This window comes from Callithrix jacchus, chromosome 13 (assembly GCF_049354715.1).
Source record: "Callithrix jacchus isolate 240 chromosome 13, calJac240_pri, whole genome shotgun sequence".
NCBI lineage: Eukaryota > Metazoa > Chordata > Mammalia > Primates > Cebidae > Callithrix > Callithrix jacchus.
Genome location: NC_133514.1, coordinates 98013385 through 98039648, shown reverse-complemented (window position 1 = coordinate 98039648; position 26264 = coordinate 98013385). Strand labels below are relative to the sequence as shown.

Sequence of the window (26264 nt, the reverse complement as noted above, 5' to 3'; positions counted from 1 at the left end):
ACAACAGTGAGTGCCATTCCCAATTCTAGAATATTCTTTAACTTTCACATTGGTGATTTTTTTTGATTAATTGCAATTTGTAGCTGACGAAAATCATAAAATATACACTTATAAAAAGGTTGCTATTTAGAATTTTGCATTATGCTTTTTGCTCAACTTTTCCTTAAACTGGAAAAGGGACTTTCATATGGAAACATCTTCTGTTGACTGCTTATATTTACAGTGACTGTTCTTGCTGAAAAAAGAATCACAAATTCAGCAATAAAACAGAATAAAATAAAATAAACATCAAGAATTGTAGTTCTTACAAACTAAGACTTGTTATAAGACAGTTGTTATGAAATAGCTTTGCCTGTATTTTCCAGATTTAATCTAAAAAGAAAGTTTGTGGAACTCAGAAAGGATACAGACTAATGTGTGTTACATCTCATCTCTGTAAAGTCATCACCCTGAAACCTATTCCTAGCCAGGAAAAAATATGACAATTTCCATTAAAAAGTAACATGTTACGTTTCTGATATTTTTGAACAAAAGGACACATGTCACTTACTATATTAAGTCAAACACTAAAAAGTAAATGTTAACATTTTAGTGGAAAAAAGTCACAAAAAGCTATCTATCACAAAGAATAGATTTGCTGTATCTGACTCTTCCAGTTTATTGAAGGTCTAGTCTCAAAGAAATTCTTGGGAATCATTTTACTTCTCCAATGTTGAAGAATGCTCTTCCTTACTCATTTCCATTAATTTTTTAAAAGGAAAATCCAAATCCAAATTTTATTTTATAAGTTTCCTATAACCTAAACTGCAAGTGGTGGAGGGGCAGAAAAGGGTTTTTCTTAATAGCTAAACTCATAGTTTTCCCACTAGAAGCTGAGCCCAGTTTGGTAGGTGTTATTCTTACAACAAAAGGCATAATTATGAAAACTAAATGCTTTCATATTAAATTTCAAGTATATAAATTATAATGCACAGAATAACAAAACAGAAATGTTTCACATTTGCTCTATCTATGAATACATTAAGTTCAATATATCCTTGCATGTGACTATGAGAGGGTTCATATTTTGGAAAAGTGTCAGCATTGTCCTTCTCTGATAATATTACTCAGTAGTTAATCATCTAGTTCACATTTACACGATGATGAACACAGGCTAATATAAGGTCCATTATCTTTCTCCTAATCAATCAAGCAAAGGTTGGAACTATGAGGTTGTAAACCTTAAAATCTTCCAACATCATCTGAAAGAGCTGATTTTCCCTAGGATCTAAAATGGAAACTACTTTTATAAATCCAACTAAAGAGAAGATGCTTTTGTTGAATAATCAAAAATGTCAGCAATTGAAATCCTTCATCACATGATATATAACTTTGTATTTTCTTAAGCAATGCAAATAAATAGGATAAAATAGGAGGAATGAGTATAAAGATGCAAGCTACAACATTTTCTTCTAAAGCATAACAGCATTGACTGGGTTATATCAGGTTTATTGATTATAAAGGATGGGCAGGGTCATAATTAGTGCATGTGCACACACATCTGCACGTATGCCCACATGTGCGTGCATGAATGCACACACATGAATACATGAGCATACAGGATATACACAAGCGCATCAAGTGTGGGCTCATCATTTAGCTCCTGCATGTACTCCTTCTATTTATATGCCAGTCTTCTATTTAACCTGATTGTGTCAGAAGATATGTCTATTTTGAATGTTTATAGAGCAAGCCAGAAATATACACAATATACAATACAAATTTTATGAATTATACAAATTTGAAATTTTCAATATGCACAATTCAAAGCAAGAGAGTGAGATGATCTTTTTATTGGGATTTTGATACAAGTTATCCAATATGCAAAAGCTACTCTACCTCTAAAGGGTGTGGTGGGTACTATGGAAATGATTCCTAGGTCTCTTTACCTGAGAGTAAGGTGGAATTATTTCCTGGATAGGCAGAAGAGGAGAGAGTTTTCTGCAAAAGGTGTGAGTGAGTAGGTAAGACAGCACATACCATTAGCCTTGTTAAATGAACTCTGACAGATTACCCAGGTGGAGACCTTTTGAGGTTGAGCATTAAATGTGGAACAGGGTGCTTCAAAAGGAAAGATCAAAAAATTTCCTGGGGACTCTATATTGTTAATGGTCTCTCTGGTTCCTGCCATTGATAAAAACTAGTACAGCAAACACATTTATGAAACCTTTGGATGTAGAACACTAAACCCAGGAGAGGGGAGAAAATGAAGGAAGAAAACGGAAATATATGTGCAGTAGTTTAAAAACATTTGAAAAGCAACAATTATGATGTCTTAGGTAAGAAATTCAAGAGTGTGGGTTTTATCATTGGAATTAGAGTTCACAATATGCTTGCAGCATAGCTTCTTTTACGAAACAAAGACACTAGTCTTCCCTCAGATTGACAGATTTACTCATTAATTCGCACAGAAAACATTTATCAAGTGCTAATATGCATTGGGCACAGAGTTTATTCTGAAGATTACATGACACACCCTAAAAGGCTCTACTGCTGTCTCTCTAGCAAGACCACTGTAACAGCTAAAGCAGCCACAGGCCCTGGTCTGCTCAGCACAGGCCCAGCTCACATCCCCCATTCTGTAAGCAGCACTCACTTGCACTCTGAGAAAGGCCCTGCTTTGGCCTTATTAGTCATTGCAACTAATAAGAGCCTCCTAACTTGTCTCTATGCCTCCAGTTTTGCCCTTCCCCCATCCATTCTCCACATAACAAGCAGAGTTATCTTTAAAAAAATCTAAGTCAGACCACATTACTGTTCTGCTTAATATTTTCCAGTGGCTTCCCATCAAACTGAAAATAGAACCTAAAGCCACTTGTCTGGCTTACAAAAGCCATAATCTGGGTCTGGCTAGTTCTCTACTAATTCTCTTTGCCCTCTGTTTTTATATTCCTTGAAGGGGTCAAGTTTCACCCTGCCTCAGGGCCTTTGCACTGTCTGTTCTCTCTGTCTGAACTTTTCCTTCTCCCCAACTTTCATAAGCTGACTCCTAATTATCATTCAGTTCTCAGTTGAATTTTTTCTTCCTCAGAAAGATCTTGAAGAACCCTGTATCTAAAGAAGGCCCCCATCCATTTTCTATGGCTTCACCATATTTCAATTCTTTTTGTAGCCCTTATTCCCAGCTATCATCTGTCTTCCTGCTCATTATCACTTGCTTTTCCCTCTAGGATGGAAGCTCTAGGAAGGTAGAAGCTTTGCATGTCTTGTTTATAGGGTCTAGCTCAAAATAAGTGTTCAACAAATGCTTGCTAAAAACAATAGCATATGCCCCGTTGGATCTAATTCAGTGTGGTTGTATAATAAAGACTACTGGTCTTGGAGAACTTCAGGGTGTACATACAAGAAAACTGAATACTGCATTTTATATAAGAAAAATTATCTTTACTCAAAGGTACCTTGTATGTTGAATCCCAAGAAGAACCCAATATAGAACTCACAAATATAAAGCTATAGGATTAAGGGACTCTATCGTGAGGTCAAGAAATCGAGACCATCCTGACCAACATGGTGAAAACCCAGTCTCTACTACAAATACAAAACTTAGCTGGGCTTGGTGGCATGTATCTGAGTACAGCTACTCAGGAGGCTGAGGCAGGAGAATCACTTGAATCCAGGAGGCGGAGGCTGCAGTGAGCCAACATTGCACCACTGCACTCCAGCCTGGATGACAGAGTGAGATGCTGTCTCAAATAAATAAATAAATAAATAAAATAAAAACACCAGAATTAAGGGACTCTGATGAATGAGTATATACTTTTCAATAGTATATTGAACTCTGTCTGCATTTAAGACAGTAAATTACTTAATACTTACTTTTGCTTCCATGGTTTTCAGAACCATGCTCATTCAAAATATGTGATGGGGATTTTAACGAGGTACTGGAATGGGTCTTATTTAGATGCTCAAGAGTGAGACTGCTGAAGAGGGAATTCCACTCAAGAGAATCACTGGCTCAAATGCTTCCTTCTACCTTGTATGCAAGGCTGCTAGTGGAGAACACACCTTGGACATCACCCTTTGATGATATGTCTTATATAATGCAAATAATTTGGACTTTAAGTAAAAACAAGAATCATGTTGAATCAGGGGTCCCCAGCCCTTGGGTCAGGGACCTTTACTGGTCAGTGGCCTGTTAGGAACTGGGCCACGGAGCAGGAGGTGAGCAGCTGGCCAGCAAGCAAACTTCATCTGTATTTACAGCTGCTTCCCATGGCTCATATCACCTCCTGAGCTCCACCTCCTGTCAAATCAGTAGCAGCATTAGATTCTCAAAGAAGCATGAACTCTATTGTGAATGGTGCATGCAGGGGATCTGGGTTGCACACCTCTTACGAGAATCTAATGCCTGATGATCTGTCACTGTCTCCCATCACCCCTAGATGGGACAGTCTAGTTGCCTGAAAACAAGCTCAAGGCTCCCACTGATTCCACATTATAGTGAGTTGCTTATTTATTTCATTACATATTACAATGTAATAATAATAGAAATAAAGTATACAATACATGTAATACATTTGAATCAGCCCCAAGACATCCCCCCACCCTAGTCTGTGAAAAAATAGTCTTCCATGAAACCAGTCCCTGGTGTCAAAAAGGCTGGGGCCACTGTTTTAAATGGATAAATATGGCTAGTGTTTTCAAGAAAATTCAAGAAAACATTATCATTAAAGGATGTAAATAACTCACATTATATGTAAACTAAGAATGAAGCTTGTATGGTGCCATTATTTTTATTTTGGACTTGATTCTTCAGCAGCTGATAAATTAATTGTTCTGTAAGAAACTGAACTCAGAGAGCAGGTCTGCCTGTGAACAAATTTTAGCTACGTTGAGTTCTCAGAACCTGTATTATAGAGATCTAAATGGAAATTTTATACTTAATTAATTTCTTAATCTCAACATATTTTTTAAATAAAGGTTATGCTTGATCTCATTTCTCCCACAACCACCTAAACTAAGCCTTTTATTGATTCTCAGAGTCGCTGTAAAGAGGCACAACATATTTGTTGAATGGATAATGAAAAAGACACAAAGAAATAGTTGGATGGGACATATTTCTACCAATGAAAATTCTAAATGGGAAAGTGGAGGAGAACAATAAGCTTACTAGAATGAAGTCAATAGGCACGTGGAAATATGCTTAAGAATGGAAAAGTGCTTATGTGGGTGGGTGGGAGGTTAGGGGGTCTGAAGTCAAAGCCCACGTCCTCCCTGTCTTACAATTTTGTTCCTGGCTGACTCTAAAAAATATTGTAACAATTTCTAAATATCTGTATTGTAACTGGACTTAGCCCATGTTTCTTGAATTCTTAAAATTCTAAAGACTAATGTAAATAATTAACCTGGGAAAAACCTCTCTGCCCATTACCAGTGGCATGTAATTGAATGTATAATAATATACACTCTGACTAATCCCCAAAGTTAAAGCTATTTGTTGAAACAGAATGCAGTAAATGGCAGGGAGTAAAGGAGAAATATCAAATTGTTCATCTAGAAGTTATAAAGACATATTGGCATTACTGGATTCTAGATGTAAAAGAAGCCACAAGCAAAAAGCTACACAAAAAACACAAATGAAAGCTGACTGAAGAAAGAGGGTAATGTGAGGTGAAAACACATTAGACGTGAGGTAATGAAAGGTCTAGACTGGACACAAGGGAATATTATATGCTAACAAAAACTACACATCATTCCAAGTTTATAACAGGTTTTATCCAAAAGTGGATAAAGGGTATTACTAACAGTAATACCCATAAGGAGAACCCACTGTGTGTAAAGCATGCATGACTGTGATACTTCCAAAAAAGACAGAATCAAGAAACTTCATACCAATTATTTGGATTAGCAAAAACACTAAGAAGTTAACCTAGTTTCCATTTCTCTTCTTTTACAGTATTCAGAGAAAACTATACTTAGAATTTACTTGCTGCTGTCACAGCATTATCTTTTGAATTCTGAGCCAAGACCCAAGTCCAAACTACTGGAATCAATAAAATGGTGGTTTCATGGAATTTTTTTTTAATATAAAGCAAGTCCACAACTTGTCATAGACTGCCAGGCATCAAGTTCTCCCTGAAATTCACTGGACTTTATAAAGCTCTTTCTCATCTACTTATTGCTGAATGTTAAGATTGTAAGTTCAGTTGCTCTTCTAAAAATGCTTCTACATGGATTGAGACTGCCAAAATTAAAAAATTTGAGATCCTATTGCAGTTCTGTGGTGTCTGACTTCATAATTGTGCCCTCAGTGATACATTGCCAGATTACTCAGAACACAGCATATCCTCAGTTTTCAAAAAGAACGTCAAGACAGTTCAATCAACCTTTACTGAACATCAGCCATATGCAAGAGACTTTCAAAATTGCTTTAAAGATGGAGACAGATGGAAAGAGCTAAGCCAGGAATAGAATTTAGTCCTACTCTCCTCCTTGAACCTATGCCTCAAATTTAAGGGAAGATAATATTATCAGGAAATGACCTTGAAACAGATACTCACATTGTGTTCTCTGCTGCAGAAACTAGAATGGTTTTGTGGTCTGTCTACATCCTGCATCTCAAAACACACATCCATAAAGGAAGAGAAACAAGACGGTTGGCATGTGCAGGAACAAGATATTTACCCCTAGTGTTTTAAGTCAATTCTTTCATTTTAGTGGCACATCAAGATGTGGATATGATATACACACAATTTGAAGAGAGTGATAAGGTTCATTAGAAAAAGACACTACTTTCTTTCCCCTAAAGTCACAACTTGTAATTATACCCTTTCAACTATTTTGTTAATAAGCCCTTCATGCTCAGGTACTCTAAGGCCTGTGAATCAACAGAAAATCCAGAACTATCTTGTAAAGGCTTTCATAGAGATCACAGAAACTTGAGCCTGAAGAAATCTGACCTGTTTGGTTTCTCTTGACTGGTTCTCTCTAGAAAGCATTTTGGCTGAGATAACCATCTACTGAGAAATAGAAACACCTATTCTGAATCATTTTCCAAATTATAAACAGCATGAAGAAAGATGAAATCTTTAAATTATGCCATCTTGAAAAGGATCCTTACTAAGAATTTTGGGTTAAACATGTGGTTTGAATCCTAGCTCCTCTTAATATTAACTATGTGGCTTAAACTATTTCTTTAACCTGGACCTCAGATCCTCCTGTGTAAGTAGGAATTTGTAAGGTCATCCCGTATATTTGAGGCACCTGGATTGCCACTTAACCAGATCTTGAGAAGGTGGAAATGATCTCTTGGTACTTAGTACTGTCTGCAACCATTTCTTTGCAACCTTTGCATTTCTTTGTAATAAGTGTTGCAACTGCAAACACTCATTAATAGCATTTCTCATTTTGTGCATTAAACCTAAACAATGACTGCAATAAAGAACTCTGTTGTTAGTCAACCTGTATTTATCTGAAACACAGAATGCTCAAGTCCTATGAAGAGAAGTAGCATAAAATATAAGGCTTGCTCTAAAGGGTTTACAACTTAAGAACTGATTTTTGGGTGATCACCAAAATATATTATTAAGTAAAAACAGGTGTATAGATTTGTCATTGCACTCATTGAATTGTACATTTAAAATGGGTGTTTTTTTGTGTAAGTGATTCCTCAAACACAGAGAAAAAACAAAGTACAATCCTTGGAGATTCTGATGAAATTGGTCTGGTGTGTGCTGCTTGGGCATGGAGAGTTTTAAAACAGTTTTAAGTGATTCCAATGCAGAAAAAAAAGGGGGAAAAAAGCAGACAAATGAGATGCAGAATAGGGTGAATAATAATTTACTCATGCCAGGTTTAGCCAATAAAATTCAGGACACCCAGTTAAATTTGAATTTCAGATGAGACACCAATTAATTTTTTAGTGTAAATATGTCTCAAATGCTGCTCATTTAACTCATGCTCCATATTTTATTTGCAACCCTAAATGGTATGCTAATTTTTGTGCAAAAAAGGGTAAAAATTATATGTGCATCAAATTGTTTTTAAATGCATAAGATAGATTTTGCAGGTTTGCTTCTGTGTAGATGAACTACAGCAGGAGACAAGAAGGAAAAAGACTGTTTTACTGTATTCTTTGGTGCCTTTTGAATTTTGAATCACATAAGCATATTACATATTTTTAAAACAAACACTATTATAAAGTTGAAAAATAAGTAATTACTAACAGGAGCTAAAAATCAATATAAGGAAACAAACTTAATAATACATGTGATACACTTAGCAAACCAAACCAAGAGAAGTTTGCCCAAACATTTTATTCTATTCCACTCTGAATTTCTCACTGTAGTTAGATGTATATAGAATATTAACAGGCACTTGTTGAGTTGCCAGACTATCACTCAAATTAATATTAGCAACCTCCTGTTGCATTGCACTTTCATAGATTAGTTAATTGAATCTTCAAAATAATCCTCAGAGGTTTTGCAAATGAAAAGGCTAAAACTCAGAATGGGTAAGTAATTTGCCCAAGACCACACGACTAATGAGTAGCAGGCCTGAAGTTTGAAGTTCTGTCAAAATCCACAGCCTTTTGCTTTTAAATACAACACAAGAAAATACAACACTCTCTTCCGGAATATGTATTTCTAAAGAGTCAAAAAATTGGTCTTTAGACATGAATATCAATGCAAAAACTAAAAGCACTGAATAAGCCCCTTCATATATTTTGCCAACATCAGTCACTGAGCTATGAAACATGACATACTGGCTAAAAAAAAAGACTATATTCTGAGGCCAGGCACAGTGGCTCACGCCCTGTTATCCCAGCACTTTGGTAGGCCAAGATGGGCAGATCACTTAATACAGGAGTTCCAGACCAGCCTAACCAACATGGTGAAACCACACCTCTACTAAAACTACTAAAAATAGTTGGGCATGATGGCTTGCACCTATGGTCCCAGCTACCCAGGAGGCTGAGAGAATTGCTTGAACCTGGGAGATTGGGAGCCAGAGGTTGCAGTGAGCCGAGATTGCACCATTGTACTCCAGCCTGGGTGACAGAGTGAGACTCTGTCTCAAGGAAAAAAAAAAAAAAATATATATATATATATATACACACACACACACACACACACACACACATACATGTATGTTTGCTTTTAAATATATATGTATATATATTTTATTATCCATAATGCATATGTATATATAATAAATATACATGTGTGTATATATACATTCTGTTTGCTTTTAAATAAATCTACAGGTATACTTTACTTTGTGCAATGCTTGTGATTGTGTTCCAGGAAACTTGTTTGGAAATTACATATATGCAATTGTAATTACTTTTAGAATAAAATGGGGAGTCTGTTTTTTAGACAAACTCTTTTAAATGTTTTTTTTAGACAGGAAGGTATTTGTAGAATGTGCCGATCCCCAGTTCATTTATTTTTGGACAGGGTATAACATGAGATGATCCAGGAGTTGGCTAATTGTCCTTCGGAGTTGGGGGCCTTAACACAAAACATGGCTGTTGGTTTATGTGTGAAGAGGAATTTTGCCGAATTACAAAGGATTAGGTTAGGTTAAGTTTCTAACTCAAGCTTACCTTTAGCTAATTTTTTCCTTTAAAGGTATGAGTAAATATTTACCAGAGAATAGCAGGATGTCATTTAAGTGATCAAACCAGTACTATTTTCGTAGCTTATTGGAGACAAGAATATGTCAGAGGTCTATTCAGTTTCCTTTTGTAAATGGTTTTAAAAAGGTTTCTTCTAAAGTCTATTTTGTCATATAATTCCTATACATTCCCTACTGATTTACTTTCTTTTTGTTTGTTTTCTTTGAGATGGAGTTTGGCTCTGTTACCCAGGCTGGAGTGCAGTGGCACTATCTCAGCTCACTGCAACCTCTACCTCCTGGGTTCAAGAGATTCTCCCACCTCAGCCTCCCAAGTCGCTGGAATTACAGGCACATGCCACTACACTTGGTGAATTTTTGTATTTTTTAGTAGAGACAGGAGTTTCACCATGTTGGCCAGGCTGCTATTGAACTCCTGGCCTCAAGCGATATGTATCCCCTCGGTTTCCCAAATTACTGGAATTACTGAGCCACCGTACCTGGCTGATTTACCTTCTTTGGGTGCAGGTGCAGGTGCAGAGTGGGAGGAAAGATTTGGGCATGGCGATAGAAAACTAATCTTTCAAGAGCCGTCAAAGTTAATAATTTTTAAAACAGTTGACTAAAAGCTAGCATCTCATTGGAAAGAGATTCACAGCCTCCGTGGATATGTGGCAGGATCTCCAACCAACGTTGGGGTGGGATTAGTCATCAGGCAATGGAACAGCCCTTCACAGATCTCTCTAGCCTGAGTGTACCAAGGCTGGGCACATGGAGGTTTGGGCAAGTGCTGAATTCCCCATACATTTTCTCCTATTACACATCGATGTTTCTGAGCTAGCAGCATTACAATGCCAAACCCAGGCTTTTAAAAAATCAACTCAGGACTCAACATCTAAAATGAAATCCCATAGGTGTTGCTGGCCGAGCAATGGCTCCATTTGTCCCCATCGCCATCTTTGTATTGCAGTGTTTGAGCCATTATCTGAATACTGTATTTCTTATTTATTTCTAATCAAAGTGAATGATTTTTTTTTTGAAAGAACAAAATAAAAGTATAAGTATAAAATATTAGATCTATGCCATCAAAGATTATGTCTAAAAGCAGCAAGTGACCAGGCATGGTGGCTCAACCCTGTAATCCTAGCACTTTGGGAGGCCAAGGCAGTCGAATCACCTAAGGTCAGGAGTTCAAGACCAGCCTGGCCAACATGGTGAAACCCCATCTCTACTAAAAATACAAAACAGTAGCCAGGTGCAGTGGCACACACCTGTAATCCCAGCTACTAGGGAGGCTGAAGCAGGAGAATCGCTTGAATCTGGGAGGCAGAGGTTGCAGCAAGCAGAGATCATACCATTGCACTCTAGCCTGGGCAACAGAGTGAGACTTCATCTCAAAACCAAAACCAAACAAAACAAAAAACAGCAAGTAATTAAAGAGTTGACATTACGTATAGCTCCCTGGAACAGACATCCTTCCTATCCCCTCTTCCAATCATACCATAACATTTTTTTATGTCTTAACACATTTGATTCAGTAGATATTTTCCAGAATGCATTACATTCTGGTAGGGTACTGCCTACAGTTAATCTGCATTAAAATCATGTTATTTACAATAAATCAAATTGCATCTCCATTTAATTGTATTTGTTACATTTAATTGAATCAAATTTTTGTTTATTCTTCTAAATATTAAAAAGTAAAGGAACTGAATAGTTTATATCTTTTATAAACTATGATGGTTTTTAAATGACTTTCCCCTCAGTTTTCTGAAGCTCGTTTTTCCCCTTGCAGATCAGCAGCCCATTCTTACCCAAATGGTTCTTTACCTATCGTCTGGGGAAACAGACGTACATCTATTTATGAATAAATTCCATGATTTTTTCTATTTAATATTTTAATGATATAAAGGACTGAGACCTAACATAAAAATCTCGATAGTACAAAAATTGCTGATAATGCAGTTATGAGATAGCCATAAACATTTATTTGTATAAATTTGTTCTTCCAGAATATGTATTCCTAAAGAGTCTGTTAAATCAAGCTTGGCCTAAAACTGCCTTCTTGCATATTTATGTTCAGCCTAAAGGTTTTTCTGTACATCGTGAACTAGGCAAGTGAAGGTGTAAACTGACCATGGCCGACACCAGTGCCAGTCACTGAGCTTGGCCAATCAAATGTAGCCAGCAGTTTAATCGTGTTCAAATAAGGCAAACGCAGAGCTTGTAACCATCCAGTTGCTGCTGTGTCTTACTTCTGTTTTCTGAACATCACTTTCCTTTTGCTGTCCATAAATTCTCTTCCACCATGTGGCTGCACTGGAGTGTCTAAATCTGCTGTGATTCTGGGGCCTAAGGGATTCGTGAATTGTTCATTGCTCAATTAAACTCCTTTAAATTTAATCTGGCTGATGGTTGAATGTTTTTTTTTAACAAGTCCCAAATGTGTGAATAACCATGTTTGGAAAATCAGGACAAATTAAGCTCAAAAATTTGGGCATCAACAGCCAATCCATAAAATATATGTAAAATATATGGGGAAGTTTAAATGAGTTGATAAGTTTTTATTCAGTCTTGTTTTGTTCTGAACATTCTTTTACTATTTAAATGTACATTTTGTATCTTTCTCCACATAATATCAGAAAATTCTCAGCATGAGTAGTAGGATAAATTAACAAATTAAAATGAGCACAGATATTCGAAAGAGTCAAGGACTTGATGGAGGGAGTTTCAGATACATCTAACCTCATAATTAACACAATATTTCTCATTAACATCATATTTCTAATTGGTGTAGTCTATTATGGGTTGGAGACTATTCTCATTATTCTGGGCTGCCCTATGTTGACTCTTCAATTCATAGGCAAATGCAGATGTCTTCTTTTTACAGTGGTTTTAGAGGTAACAACATAGCCTGACTCAAACATAACTCCCCTTTCAGTTTACCAGAGAACTGGGTATTTCCATAATTATGATAATTTCACATATACAATAGAAATGCATTTTATGTCAGAGCTCCAGAAATATTTAGAACTTCAGATCCCTGTAGGAATGCCTTCATAGAGCAACAAAAATAGCATCAGGGCCTTGAGGTTTATCACTGTCAATTTCAAAAGCAGTCATAGCCCGGCATGGTGACTCAAGTCTGTAATTCCAGCATTTTGGGAGGTTGAAGCCAGCAGACTACTTGAGGCCAGGAGTTCAAGACCAGCCTGGCCAACATGCTGGTGAAACCTGTCTCTAGTAAAAATACAAAAATCAGCCATGCGTGGTGGTGAGCACCTGTAATCCCAGGTACTCGGGAGGCTGAGGCAGGAGAATCACTTGAACCTGGGAGGTGGAGGTTGCAGTGAGCCAAGATCATGCCACTACACTCGAGCCCAGGTGACAGAGGGAGACTCTGTCTCAAAACACACAAACAAAACAACTAGTCATGTGAAGTTCATTTCTACTTTATTTATAAAACTATAATTAGAAATCCCATTGCCATTATGTGCTTTGTGCCATAGTTACTCTTAGAATTTACTGATAGAAAAAAAAAAAGTATCTCTCCCAAGAAGCTGAAACATTTGCTTTAGCCTTATAAGAAAAACTATAGTATTTATTGCCTTCTTTTTTTTTTTTTTTGCCTCTATTGCCTAGAAGCTCAGAGTTCAGTTTTTTGCTCAAATATGGTACGTATCAAAGGTTCTCTGGTTCAACTACTCTGTTTACCTCTGTCTACTTCTAGACTACATGGCTTGGTTCTTGCTTGGTTTTTATTGTTCTTTTACGTACTTGACTGCATTTTATTTCTATTCCTAAATGATAGCAAATTATTTCATGGGAGAAGATAGAGTCCATTGTTGTTATTCACAGGAGTTATATGTTCATTCTATAATGTCACTACAAACACTGAATTAGCAAATACCAAGCCAGTGCTATTAGAGGAAGTGGGATTAGGCTCCTGCGAGCCTCTAGCCACAGTATTTTCATCCACTGAGCAAAACATAACCTTGTTTTCTGTGTGCTTTTGTTTAAAGATACCTTATATATAATATATAAGGTAATATATAATATATAAGATAGTATAAAGTTGATTCACTAACACTGAACTCATGGTCAACAGCACTATAACTCATGCCTGAACGAAACTCATTATGTATTTTCTCCCTAAGGCACATACAGCCTACTTGCCCTTAGGAACACTAGACAGCATCTAAGCACTGCACATGGGGGACATTTTAAACAGAGAAACCGCCACTCAAAAGAACAAAAATGTGAAAAAACATGGCATTAATAAATCGTGAAAAGGATACTTGCTTACAATAGGAGAGCTTAAACAAGAATGTACAGCATCAACTTGTTTGACCTCAGCTGAATACGCAAGTTGGATGACTCAAATTTTTACCACTCTTCATATACCTGCAAATGACTAAAAAAGCACCATGGTATTGATTCTGGGGTTACAAATGAATGTTATTAAGTAATTAGATTTGCAAATACATGATTAGCGAATCACAAGGATTGATAGTATATTATTCCAAAATTAATATTGTTATATTTTGGCCAATTAGCATATTTACAACAATTAGAATGGTAGGTTAATAAGTAGAAAGGAGGGTTCTGTGGGAATGGAACTAGTGACAATTACACTTGGATAGCCTTGTAGAAATATTCAAAAGATGGTTGGGCACGGTGTCTCATGCCTGTAATCCCAGCACTTTGGGAAGCCGAGGTGGGTGGATCATGAGGTTAGGAGATTGAGACCATCCTTGCTATCATGGTGAAACCCCATCTATACTAAAAATACAAAAAACAAGGTGGCATGTACCTGTTGTCCCAGCTACTTGGGAGGCTGAGGCAGAAGAACCGCTTGAACCCGGGAGGCAGACGTTGCAGTAAGGGAAGATCGCACCACTGCACTCCAGCCTGGGTGACAGAGCAAGACTCCATCTCAAAAAATAAAAAATAAAAGAAAACATATCCAAAAAGCTAGAGCAGAGACAAGACAAGCATATTCCAGGGGGCAATTAAGGGGTCCAACCAGCAACTCAGGGCCCTGGGAACAGACTAGGAAAAACAACGTGAGGCTGAAAAGGAGACAGCATTAACTTATGTCACAATTTTCTTTTTTTCTATTGCAATGACCTTTTTATTATATTTATTATTGCTTAGCTAGAGGTATCCAAAGGGACTTGTTTTCTTCCTAAATAGATTTTTTTTTTTTCTTTTTGAGATGGAGTCTCCCTTGTTGCCCAGGCTGGAGTGCAATGGCATGATCTTGGCTCACTACAACCTCCACCTCCTGTGTTCAAGCAATTCTCCTGCCTCAGTCCCCTGAGTAGCTGGGATTACAGTCATTAGCCACCACACCCAGATAATTTTTGTATTATTAGTAGAGACGAGGTTTTACCATGTTGGCCAGGCTGGTCTCAAACTCCCGACATTACGTGATCTGCCCACCTTTTGGCCTCCCAAAGTGCTGGGATTACAGGTGTGAGCCACTGCACCAGGCCCTAAATAGATTTTTTACCCTACACTTAGACAAATACATCAGGCCAGGTATGTGGGCACTGTGATGCTAATACATCTCAGAGAAAAGTACCCTAATACATAAGGAGCTTTGGCCAAATTATTACTAAAACTTGAGACAACAGATTCTAAAGGAAACCTGATGTCATATTTCTAGTGTTGATGATGAAAAACTACTAAACCTGAAAGAGCCAGCTCCCTCCCCACACCTCCATTTTCACAGCAACACCCGTATAAAGACACCCAACTAGTGAAAACTGGGAGAAAGGCAGGCTGGGAAATACGTATGTGAAATTTGTAGGACAAAAGCAGCAGATCAGTGCATTTATTTAGGATGCTGCAACATAGTAGATGCTGAGTATCTCAAGGATCTATTATTTAGGAAGTAGCACAGGTGCAACCCAGCACTTTGGGAGGCCGAGGTGTGCAGATCATTTGAGGTCAGGAGTTTGAGACTAGCCTGGCCAACATGGTGAAACCCCATTTCTACTAAAAATACAAAAATTAGCCAGACTTGGTGGTGCATACCTGTAATCCCAGCTATTGGGAGGCTGAGGCAGGAGAATCATGTAAACCTGGGAGGTGGAAGTTGCCGTGAGCCAAGATTATGCCACTGCACTTCAGCAGGTGACAGAGCAAGACTCTGTCTCAAAAAAAAAAAAAAAAAAAAAAAAAAAGTAGCTCTAAATTAAAACTACATCAGCTCATGGAGTGAAAATTCAGTAAATTTTCTTTCTGTACTGGGATTGTCTTCAATTTTAACCCTCATCGATCTTTCATTAGGTAGAAAATTATTAGGATTGTTTGCACCACAGACCTCCTTAGAAATTTTAAGTCATAATCATTTGTCAGGGTGGTTAGCTAATTCACTGTCTCTTCCCACAGTTACATCCCTCAGAAGATATTGATATATAGATAAACCATATTTATACACTGTGTTTTATTCCTGGACTTGGTTCACTTCTTGAAGTGGCACCCTCAATTATCTCAGCCTCCACCCTGATTAATATGACACTCCTCCCCTCGTCCCGGTAGCCATCTCACGGTTATGGGATGGCTTTTCTTCTCCTGTGGCTCTTTTCCTCCCTGTCCTTTGTTTGGACTGTGGTCCTAAACCTGTTTGGATGGGCAACCAACATACAGATTACAGTGTAGGAGGGACCATTGCCCCAATATTCATGATTTTTAACATTAAATGTGTTGAACTCGTTATTTGGCCAAATTTTATAGAATTTGAAGAAACATTTCAGAAAAGACTTGATATGAACATTTTCCATTTCAGAAGAATAGAAATGATCGTCATGTTGTTATGATACATGGAAGTGTTAGAATCAAGTAGATTGACTTGAAAGTTAGAATGAGTCTGATTTCCAAATAGGCCAGTTGGCTCTGCTATCTTTTATAATAGGTTGACATCAGTCCCTTGGCTCAGCCAGAACACACCAGTGTGGTTTATTTTGATTGATCGGCAGGTGTCATGCTAGTTGTTCAATGTATTTAATATCACCTTTAGTCCCTGGAGAATCAGGAGAGGAAGCAGTAGAGATGAGTGCAGATACATTCCTGACACTTTTAAAAATGACTCTTCAAGTGTAAATTCTCTTTACAGTGAGCCAGAAAGAAGAATCTTCTTGATATAGAATAAGCTAGCACTGCTAAAAACAACAACAACAACAACAAAAAAAAAAACCCAGAGTTTTATTGAAAATCAAAACTTATAGGTATGTTGTTACCACAAAGCTTTAACAAGTATCAGCTGTACAGGGCATTAATTTATTGTATTGCATTCCTGACCTTGAACAATCAGAGACATTTTTACTACAAATTCTATGTTCTTTGCTGACAGAATATCCATGACAATGGTACAAATGAATTTGAAAGACAGCTACTTACTTTACGGGAGTTTATGTTGCCTGTTCATTAAAAAATAATATTAATGCATAAATTCAAGATACTTGCAACAAATACTTTTGTCTGAAACTAGCAGGCCTAGGATAAAATTAGTTGCAGCAGCCTGCAGACTGTTTTTAAATAAGCATTTTGTTCTTGAGAGTACATAGATTAGACTTAACAGCAAGATGTGTCTTAAAATTTATTTTAGTCAAAGTTTTGATTGCTGCTTTGACCCATAGGAAAAACATTTCTATCGATCCTATTAATATATAAGGTTATATTGTTTATCTTTCTTGATATTATCTTCTGAACTTTGATGGGTTTGAGAATGTCCTGATAAACCTAGTTATGCTTAAAATTACTTGATATATTAAAACAGATTTTCTTTCACAAATAAATATTTACAAAAATCATTTCTGAGAAATAGTTCAAAAACCATATTCCCTTGAAGTAAGACTAGAAGCTATTTCAGTGCAGTTGATTAAGTCCTCTACAGTTCTGTAAAGAAAACCCCATAAATTCTAAGAATATCAATAATTATCTGATCTAGGCTTTCCTTGGACTAGAACGAGCAAGAAATTGTTTACATATCTTTTCTTACAAACAAGTGGAACAACCAATTCCACATTTATTTTCTAAATTTCTCTGACTTGAAATTATTGTTTAGAGATAAGTCAAGTACAGATAGAAAACCAGGACTAAACTTCCCTGTGATGAACTAATTAGTTTAATTTAGAGCTATTTCTCACATAGCAGTCTTCTGCCATTAGACATTTGACCTAACTTGTTCCTTCACAGTCACATACACATGTTTATGTGGCAAATACTGGGCACCGTTTAGCTTAGTTTAATAAGATATGTTTTTAAGGAGTCAGGCTGTTGTCCTTGAGCCCTGTGAATTGTCTAAATCCCTAATTGTGATCCATTTTATTCTATGTAATGAGTCTATTTTTCTAGGCTGGAGGATACTGAATAGTATATTGGTATCTTATTTTTGAAAGTAATGACTCAGGAAGGAATATGGCATTAATGATTACTCTAAAATTATTAGGGTGCAATCAACCAAAAGATCTTTTGCTGTCATCTATCTTTGAGGTTGGCCATTTAGTTTGCAACTGTGGACCTGTTTGCCAAACCTACTGTTATTTATAAGCCCACCTCTTATTCTAGTAGCTGACTTAGAAAATAATGTCATCATTCTTGATGGAAAAATGCTTAGGCTGGTTAACCAGTTACTACTACTTTAGTCTGCAGAATTACCAAAGCATCTGCCAGTTCACCAGCTGAATCTACTTGCATATTGTTTCTCAGTGTTCATGGGGGTTGGTTTGAGGAGCCCCTGGTGGATAGCAAAATACACAGGTGCTCATATCTTGTATAAAATGGCACAGTATTGGCATATAATATCCTGCTAAATATTTTAAGTCATTTGTAGATTACTTACACCTAATGTAGTGTAAATGCCATGTAAATAGTTGTTATACTCTATTGTTTAGGGAATAATGACAAGAAAAAGAAGTCTGTACATATTTAGGACAGATGCAACCATTTTTCCCCAAACATTCTTGATCTGTCGTTGGCTAAATCTATGGATAAGGAACCCATAGATGGGGAAAGCTATCTGTACTTTTTTTTTTTTTTCCAAGATGGAGTCTTGCTCTGTCATCCAGAACTGGAGTGCTATGGTGCAATCTCAACTCACTGCAACCTCTGCCTCCGAGGTTCAAGCAATTCTCCTGCTTCACCCTCCTGAATAGCTGGGATTATAAGTGCACACCGCCACACCTGGCTAATTTTTGTATTTTTAGTAGAGACAGAGTTTCACCAACTTGGCCAGGCTGGTCTTGAACTCCTGACCTCATGATCCACCTGCCTCAGCCTCCCACAGTGCTGGGATTACAGGCACGAGCCACTGTGCCCAGCCAGCCATCTGTTAGTTTAAATATCCACCAAACAGGTGGGAAACTGAGAATTTATTGTAAAAGATACTCAGTCAAGTGTTGTTGACAGCATTGGTGAATAGGCCTCAGATTCTATGAAAAGGCCAATTCCCATCCTGAGGACAGACTTAGAAACTCTACAGGAGGAAGACAAAAGACAAGAGAGGATAGTGACCATATTTTCAGAACTATAGATCCAAACATTTATTAAACCCTGAATCTGCCAGTGTAATGGAAGATTTAAAGCAGTAGCTGCTCCAGAAATTCCAGGCCATAGCATTGCCATCCACATGGGTCACCCTACATTTTACTGATAAAGTTATTTTTTGCCCCAAATTCTTCCTTCACTACTCTATTTTTAAGCCTGGAGCTTCTAACATTAGGCATAACTTTGGATTTTTGTTACATGTAAACAAGCAAATGTATTTACTGGGAACAGTAATTTATAGTTGTTTTTAGCCATAACTACTTTAACAGAAATTAATTTATCAGAAAGACTGGCCAACACATCATTGATTTCCTAGCTTGGGGGCTGTAAAATGGCATTAAGCACTGCAGAAAAGTATCAAGAGAGAGAAAAGTGGGCTCCAAAATAAAGTTCTAAGAAAGATTAATTTCACCCGTAATTTATACCAAAAGGAAAGTACTTTACCCTCAATTAATATGATAAATACTCAAGAAGACAATCTTACCCTCATGATAAAAAAGACAACTAATAGCATTATTTGCCCAGACAGGATTTTAGGAGCCATAGACAATGTCTGGCCTTATAAAAAACTTCATCATTTCCAATTAAGTAGGAGAAGTTGAAGATACATTACTTCTTCACAAAGTCTGCAAAAGAGCATCTTTTGTGTCATCCTTAATAAAGTTTCATGACAAAAGCAACTAATATTAAGAATGTTATTGACCTATGTATGAAACTCATCCCTGGAATAAATTTCATAAAAATATTCACTCTTGTAATTCTAGTATCAATTCATTTCTGATCCATGTATATAGGGCAATTTTAAAGTCGGAGTACTTAAGCAATATTTGCTGCTAAAAAAGCAAAAAGATATTCACCATTAGTCTACTTCTTAGACTTTTTCTTAATTAGTGTTGGATTTGAGGTAACTCTCAGCATTTGAGGGTGCTAGATAGTACATCAGGCCAAGGAAATAGGGCCTTAGTAGATAAGAAAGCTTTACTTTTCTGCCTTTATATTTCTTGGGACCCTGTGGTTTGGACAATACCTAACTGTTGTCTGTATCATCTAGTTCAGTTTTGCCTTGAAACAATTCCTTGGGCTGATTTTGGTGATTGTGTTACCTAAAACTAGACTCAGAAAGATTATGGCTACAATGGGAGAATGTTGTTTACTTTAAGTCTCTTTCATCTTTTTCATGCTGTGCATATTTACTGCACCAAGGTCCTGAAATCTTAACAAGTTGTATGTAAAAACGTATTCCAAAGAGAAAGCAGTAGTAAGAAAAAATGAAATTTGCAAAACTGTTCCCATTAAAATCAAAATTACTAAGCTTTTAAATTTCTTACACAAATAGCCTAGACTTGAACACTGTTATAATTCAACGAGTGTATGCTTTTGGTGATAATAGTTCAAAGCCGAAAATGAGGAAGCTTATTGTCAGTCTTTAGTCACGGGTTTAACATCAATGCACATTTTCACCCTGGATAACCATGTCAAATAGTCATCATTTAAAATGATTCACAAATGTTCATCATAAGTGGTAGGAGGACTTTTTTCCAGCAATACTTGTGTCTTTTTTCCCTTGTTTTGTAAAGAGTATATACTCTTGTTTTGTAAAGAGTATATGGACTTATACAAGACATAAAGAGTATATGTCTTGTATAAGTCCATATACTCTTTACAAAACAAGAGATTTGTCCCTACAATGTTAGCTTACTTACAATCAAAACACAAGAAAAAAAACACATTGATATTTCCCAAAAGAATGTGAAATGTTGATCAATTTGCAGAAGAGGATAGTACAAAAGATTCGCAGTTGGATACTAAGTTAGTAAATACCATAAGTAGCCAAATGCTTAAGGAACAAAAATACCAAAAGGATTAAAGTCCACAAGAGTGCAATCAGAAATCTTGCTTGGAATATTTGTAGGTATGGATTATGTGTCTAACTCATACATGAGTTATTTAAATGTTCTCCATCTATGATCACCAGAACACAAATATCTGGGATATTGGTGTATTATAAGGAGCGTTTATGAAAAATATATTTGTTCAGAACTAGATGTCTCAAATGATGCATCCATTACAAAGTGTTATACACCTGAAATCCAGAAGGAACACAGAGAACATCTCAATTGAACAAGTAGGCATGCAATGTGCTCTCATGCTAATTATTTAATAGTCAGAAAGATTTGTGATGGAGAGTGTGAAGCAGCCAGATGGTGGTTTAAAGAATTTTTATAAGTGTAATAGAATATTCCCCAAACTTTTTAAAACAGTGAACTGGAAAAAAGTATCAACATGGAGATGAAGATGGGGGTAGAGAAGAAGAGGAAGAAGAGACAAGATAACTCTTCCTAAATTTGGTAAATCCTTTGACATGTTTTTCAAGTCGATTTCTTGACAATATTTTTATATTATTGGAATCTACACAAATAATCATTACTAGACAATTATTATTTAATTTTTTAGAACACAAGATATATTTTGTTATGCTTTGGTAAGTAGGTCTCGAGGATAAAAGTGTCATCAATTTAGTCACAGCAGAGATAGAACCAAGCTATTAAGTAAAATAAAGAGAATGGAAGTTAATTTGCACTTAAATTAACATTGGCTGGGCACCATTTATTAGAGCATGATATTAATGAGCCAGAATCATTTGATTCAACCACTTAAGGTGTCCATTGGGTTCCCATTCTCTAGCATTAGAACATTTTCTAATTGAGACATGGTTTGTATTTTTCACAGGCTGGGTTGGGAGAGAACATAGGTGAAAAGAATTAAATGTAAAGGAAACAGTACTTGGTGATTGCTCCATAGAAGCTACAGGCATATTTATTATGTTCATTCAATTTAACAACAACTACAATGATTTTAATAATACATACCTACATGTGTGTGTATACACACACACACACACACACACACACACACACATACATATATATAATTATACATAACCTTAAGTCCTTCCAGAACTTAAATGTCTTCATTAGCCAAAGCAGAGTAGTAGTACTTGCAGAAAACAAAGAAAATTATTAGTCCTCTCTTATGGCTACTCCTCCTCTTTCTTTCCAGGACCGCCTTGAAAGATAGCATTTGGTCTTGTAGATTTTTCTTAATGGATTATCATTATCATTATTATTTATACTTTAAGTTCTGGGGTACATGTGCAGAACGTGCAGGTTTGTTACACAGATATACATGTGCCATGGTGGTTTGCTGCATCCATCACCCCATCATCTACTTAGGTATTTCTCCTAATGCTCTCCCTCCCCTATCCCCCCACCCCCTGACAGGCCCAGTGTATGATGTTTCCCTCCCTGTGCCCATGTGTTCTCATTGTTCAAATCCCACTTATGATGAGCACGTGTGGTGTTTGGTTTTCTGTTCTTGTGTCAGTTTGCAGGGAATTATTGTTTCCAGCTTTTGGAGATCACCTGCATGCCAGTACTTCCCAATCATTATCACCAGCCTGACCTCTCCTGAGAGGTCTACATTTCAAGAGTCATTTTCTTGAGCATATGCAATTGAATAACTACAGGTACCTCAAATGCAGCAATTCTTCCTCCCCTAAACTTCCTTACATTTTCTATGCCTAATTTCAATTTTGGGGATCATTATTTATCCATCTATTACCTTAGTAAGCCAAAAATTTAGACTTTATAATAATTTCTCCTTTCCCCCAATGTCTGGTTAATGCCCCTCTTGCTAATTATTTTTTTAATATTAATGTAACTTCTCTTCTCCAATTTGACAATTTCAGACCTTTTTTATTTCCCACTCCTCACTGATCTCGCTACAGTTTTAACCTCCTTAAACTTATCTTCCTCTTTATCACCATAATATTGCCTTCAAACCACTAACTGAAACCTTATCAAGTTACATTAAAATTATGTGCTCATGTAACTCTCTATTTTACTAGATTCTAAGTTAAGAGCAGGAACTATCTCTTACTGACCATCACAACTAAAGTACCTAACATGACCTGACACATAGTAGGCACTTAATGAATGTTTTAAGCAAAATTTCAGACAGAGAAAAATTATACCAGAGATTAAATTGGTATTGTCAGGTTTAACATGGTGAGCAGGTCTTTTGTTGTAATAACATCAACTTTAACCAATTTAACATTTTTCCTAATGTTTATAATGTCCTACAACAGGGAGAAATTTTGCTCCCCGAAGAATATCATTAATTCTTGGATGTCTTGCTATCATCTTTCAGATCAAGTGACAATGCAAAATGCATGTTTACTGTGAAAAACACCAATTAGAAAGCAGTTTTGAGCTATTTTTAAATCCTGATTCCAATTTATACACACTTTTAGAAAACATGATTCCTGAAAAATAAGACAAAATATTTCTACTGGTTATAAAATATTGCAGTGCTAACAGAATATCTTTCTTTAAACATATAGGTAATATTTATGAATTTAAATTGTTCCTTTTCTATTTCGAGTTAGTTCTCTGTTCTGAAGTTGCCAAACTCATATACCGTCGTGTGTCTCAATATTTACAATATGATTTTAGGAATCAACCTTACTGCTCTAGACGACTTAGACCTTGAAGGCTTTCTTTTACTAAAATGGCTCGCATCTAACACCTTATAGAACTGAAGAAGCGGAAACTGGTTTCTAGGTCCCTGGCCTCACGCATAAGTCTACCTTAAAGTCAAAGTGAACTTCGAAAGGGTGAAATCTGTAAGGAATCAGAACCATGAAAAATACACTTGATAAGGAGAACTGCTGGGAACCAGAATAACAACATAATTTGAGGCAAATTCCTCTTCAAAGCAACTCAGTTATCATTATTTAATTATTTTTCAAAGAAAACCACAATGTAGAATTTTATGACTTCCTCAGAGCTTGCACAGGAAACAGATGCCCCGCAAGGTTTCTCGAAGTCTGTAGAGGACACAGAGCCTGCAGGTTGGTGTACCTGCACATAGTGATCAGTATGTTTTGTCTTTATCCTCCATTTCTCATCTCCTCCTCACCTTCATCTAAATATTAGCTGCTCTGTCATCACAGATGAATAAATTCTCAAGTACATACATTCCTGAGGGCACCCAAATTAAGGGTGTTCAAAAACAATACTAATGAGTACTTGCCGAGTACATTTTAGTTTTGTTTGCTTGGTTTTCCTAGTAGGTGAGTGAAAAAATAAAACATAGCAAAGGATATCTGGGGAGATTGTGTAGGCCACTTTCAAAATAAGTAGCACCTGATGATAGTCTAGTGAAGTCCCCAGAGAAAAGCAAACCCAAAGTTGCTCACTTTGTTTTATTGCTATTACTCCTATGCAGCCTTCGTCAACTAGCATCTCGTTTCCAACAGAAGATTAAAGAATAGGCCTTGCAAATGTGATGCCCTATTTATTTAAGCCTGTTTTATTATGTTTTAAACCTCAGTTATAAATATGAGAATATTTTCATTACAGTTTTTTCCCCCCATAAGATACATTTTGCAGTGTTGTTCTCTAGATTCCTCATAATAGAAGCTTTTACTTCCAAACCTTGAGAGGCAGCATTTGAGAATAGGTATTACTAACCTTAGGAAGATTAAGATCAAAGATTGAGTGGGAGAGGGATAGGTATAGGGACTGGGAATGGCAGTTTCCATATAGTTAGTTGTGATATGTATCTTTAGTTCAAAGAATTAATAAATTAGCAAACAGGTTGCATTGCTCCTGCACTTTGCAGCATTTGGGAGAAAGTTCCAGAAAATTAGGGACTTAAGTTACTCCAAGGAGGCACCTGAGTCAATATGCAGCACCTCTTTATATTAGAAAAAGTGTCTACTTTTTTTTCAAAAGCACTAAGACATAACTAGTTTCTCATTCCTACTGAAAAATCTAATATCATTTTGCATGTTTAATATTTAGATATGTATAGGAACATCAAGAGTATATTTTGTTTATGAAAATAATGTATTTTGAATAATAGACCATAAGAACTGAATAATTTATTTAAGGAACTTCTCAGGCTCTGATTACCTTGCCTAAGTTAGATTGGGCAAGCTGATTTTGCTTTTTCTAATTATTATTGTGCTGGTATATCCCTCAGTCAGATTTAATACATAATCTCATCATTTTTTCTGAGCAAGGAGAGAAGAAGAAAACAGATTAGGTTGACCCAAAGTTCACTATGATTGAAAATAAATTTATGTGCTAGAATGAAGCCAGAAAGAGGACTAAAATGAAGTCTTGCATTTTTTTCCCTAAACTTTTAAAAATTTTCCCTGTAGAGAGGAAAAATTCATATGTTCATAGAGTTCATATGTTTCTATCTCTTCCGTGTTTACATATATGCATACACACACATGTATACTTATACATACAGATTTATGTACAACACAAAGATAATCTTAGGTAGATATAAGACTATCTATCAATCATCTACCTATCATCTATCTAGAGGGATAGATACATAAATGGAAGGAAGAAAAGACAAAAGAAGGAAAGAAGGAAGAAAGTAAATATAAAACAAGAATCATGTGTTACTCAAGTTTAGAGCTGAACAGTAGGGATGTCAAAATGATCAACTCATACCTTTTATTTTACACAGAAGAATATCAAGATCCTTAAGGAGACTGAATGCCTTAAGTTATACGCTACTCAACACCAGCAATATTTGACTTATAATAGACTTCCTACTGGTTTGATTTAAATCCCAGTATATGAATTCTATCTCTCCTCTTTATGAAACTGTTCCCAAAATTATGTGAGTGGGTCTTGGTATCCTTGAATATAGCTGTAGCTATGTATCGTTAGAGATGCTTTTCCTGCTTTTCTGGATATTAAACGTTTGCTTTGTATGGCAGCTACTACTTAATTTACTTTGATCTCTTTTATATTTTATAGCTAAACCTTCACTATCAATTTTTTTTTTTTTTTTTGAGACAGAGTCTCACTCTATCACCAGGCTGGAGTGCAGTGGTGTGATCTCGGCTCACTGCAACCTCTACCTCCTGTGTTCATGGGATTTTCCTGCTTCAGCCACCCGAGTAGCTGGGACTAAAGGCGTGCTCCACCATGTCTCACTAATTTTTGTATTTTTAGTAGAGACAGCATTTCACCAGGTTGACCAGGAAGGTCTCGATCTCTTGACCTTGTGATCTGCCTGCCTTG

The 26264-nt window shown here is 36.4% G+C and overlaps 1 protein-coding gene across 12 annotated transcripts in view; it reads right to left on the bottom strand.

Annotated features, from left to right (window-relative positions):
- The window catches only part of RAB27B (RAB27B, member RAS oncogene family), a 308125-nt gene that overhangs the window by 38124 nt on the left and 243737 nt on the right, over window positions 1–26264 (bottom strand). The window contains exon 1 of one of the 12 annotated variants that reach the window (XM_054244229.2): window positions 14411–15591. The exons of the other annotated variants lie outside the window; for them this stretch is intronic. Coding sequence (XP_054100204.2) covers window positions 14411–14532 — 122 coding nt within the window. The 5' untranslated portion in view covers window positions 14533–15591. Of the gene's footprint in view, window positions 1–14410; window positions 15592–26264 lie in introns of those variants that run through there. 12 annotated transcript variants of the gene reach the window in all.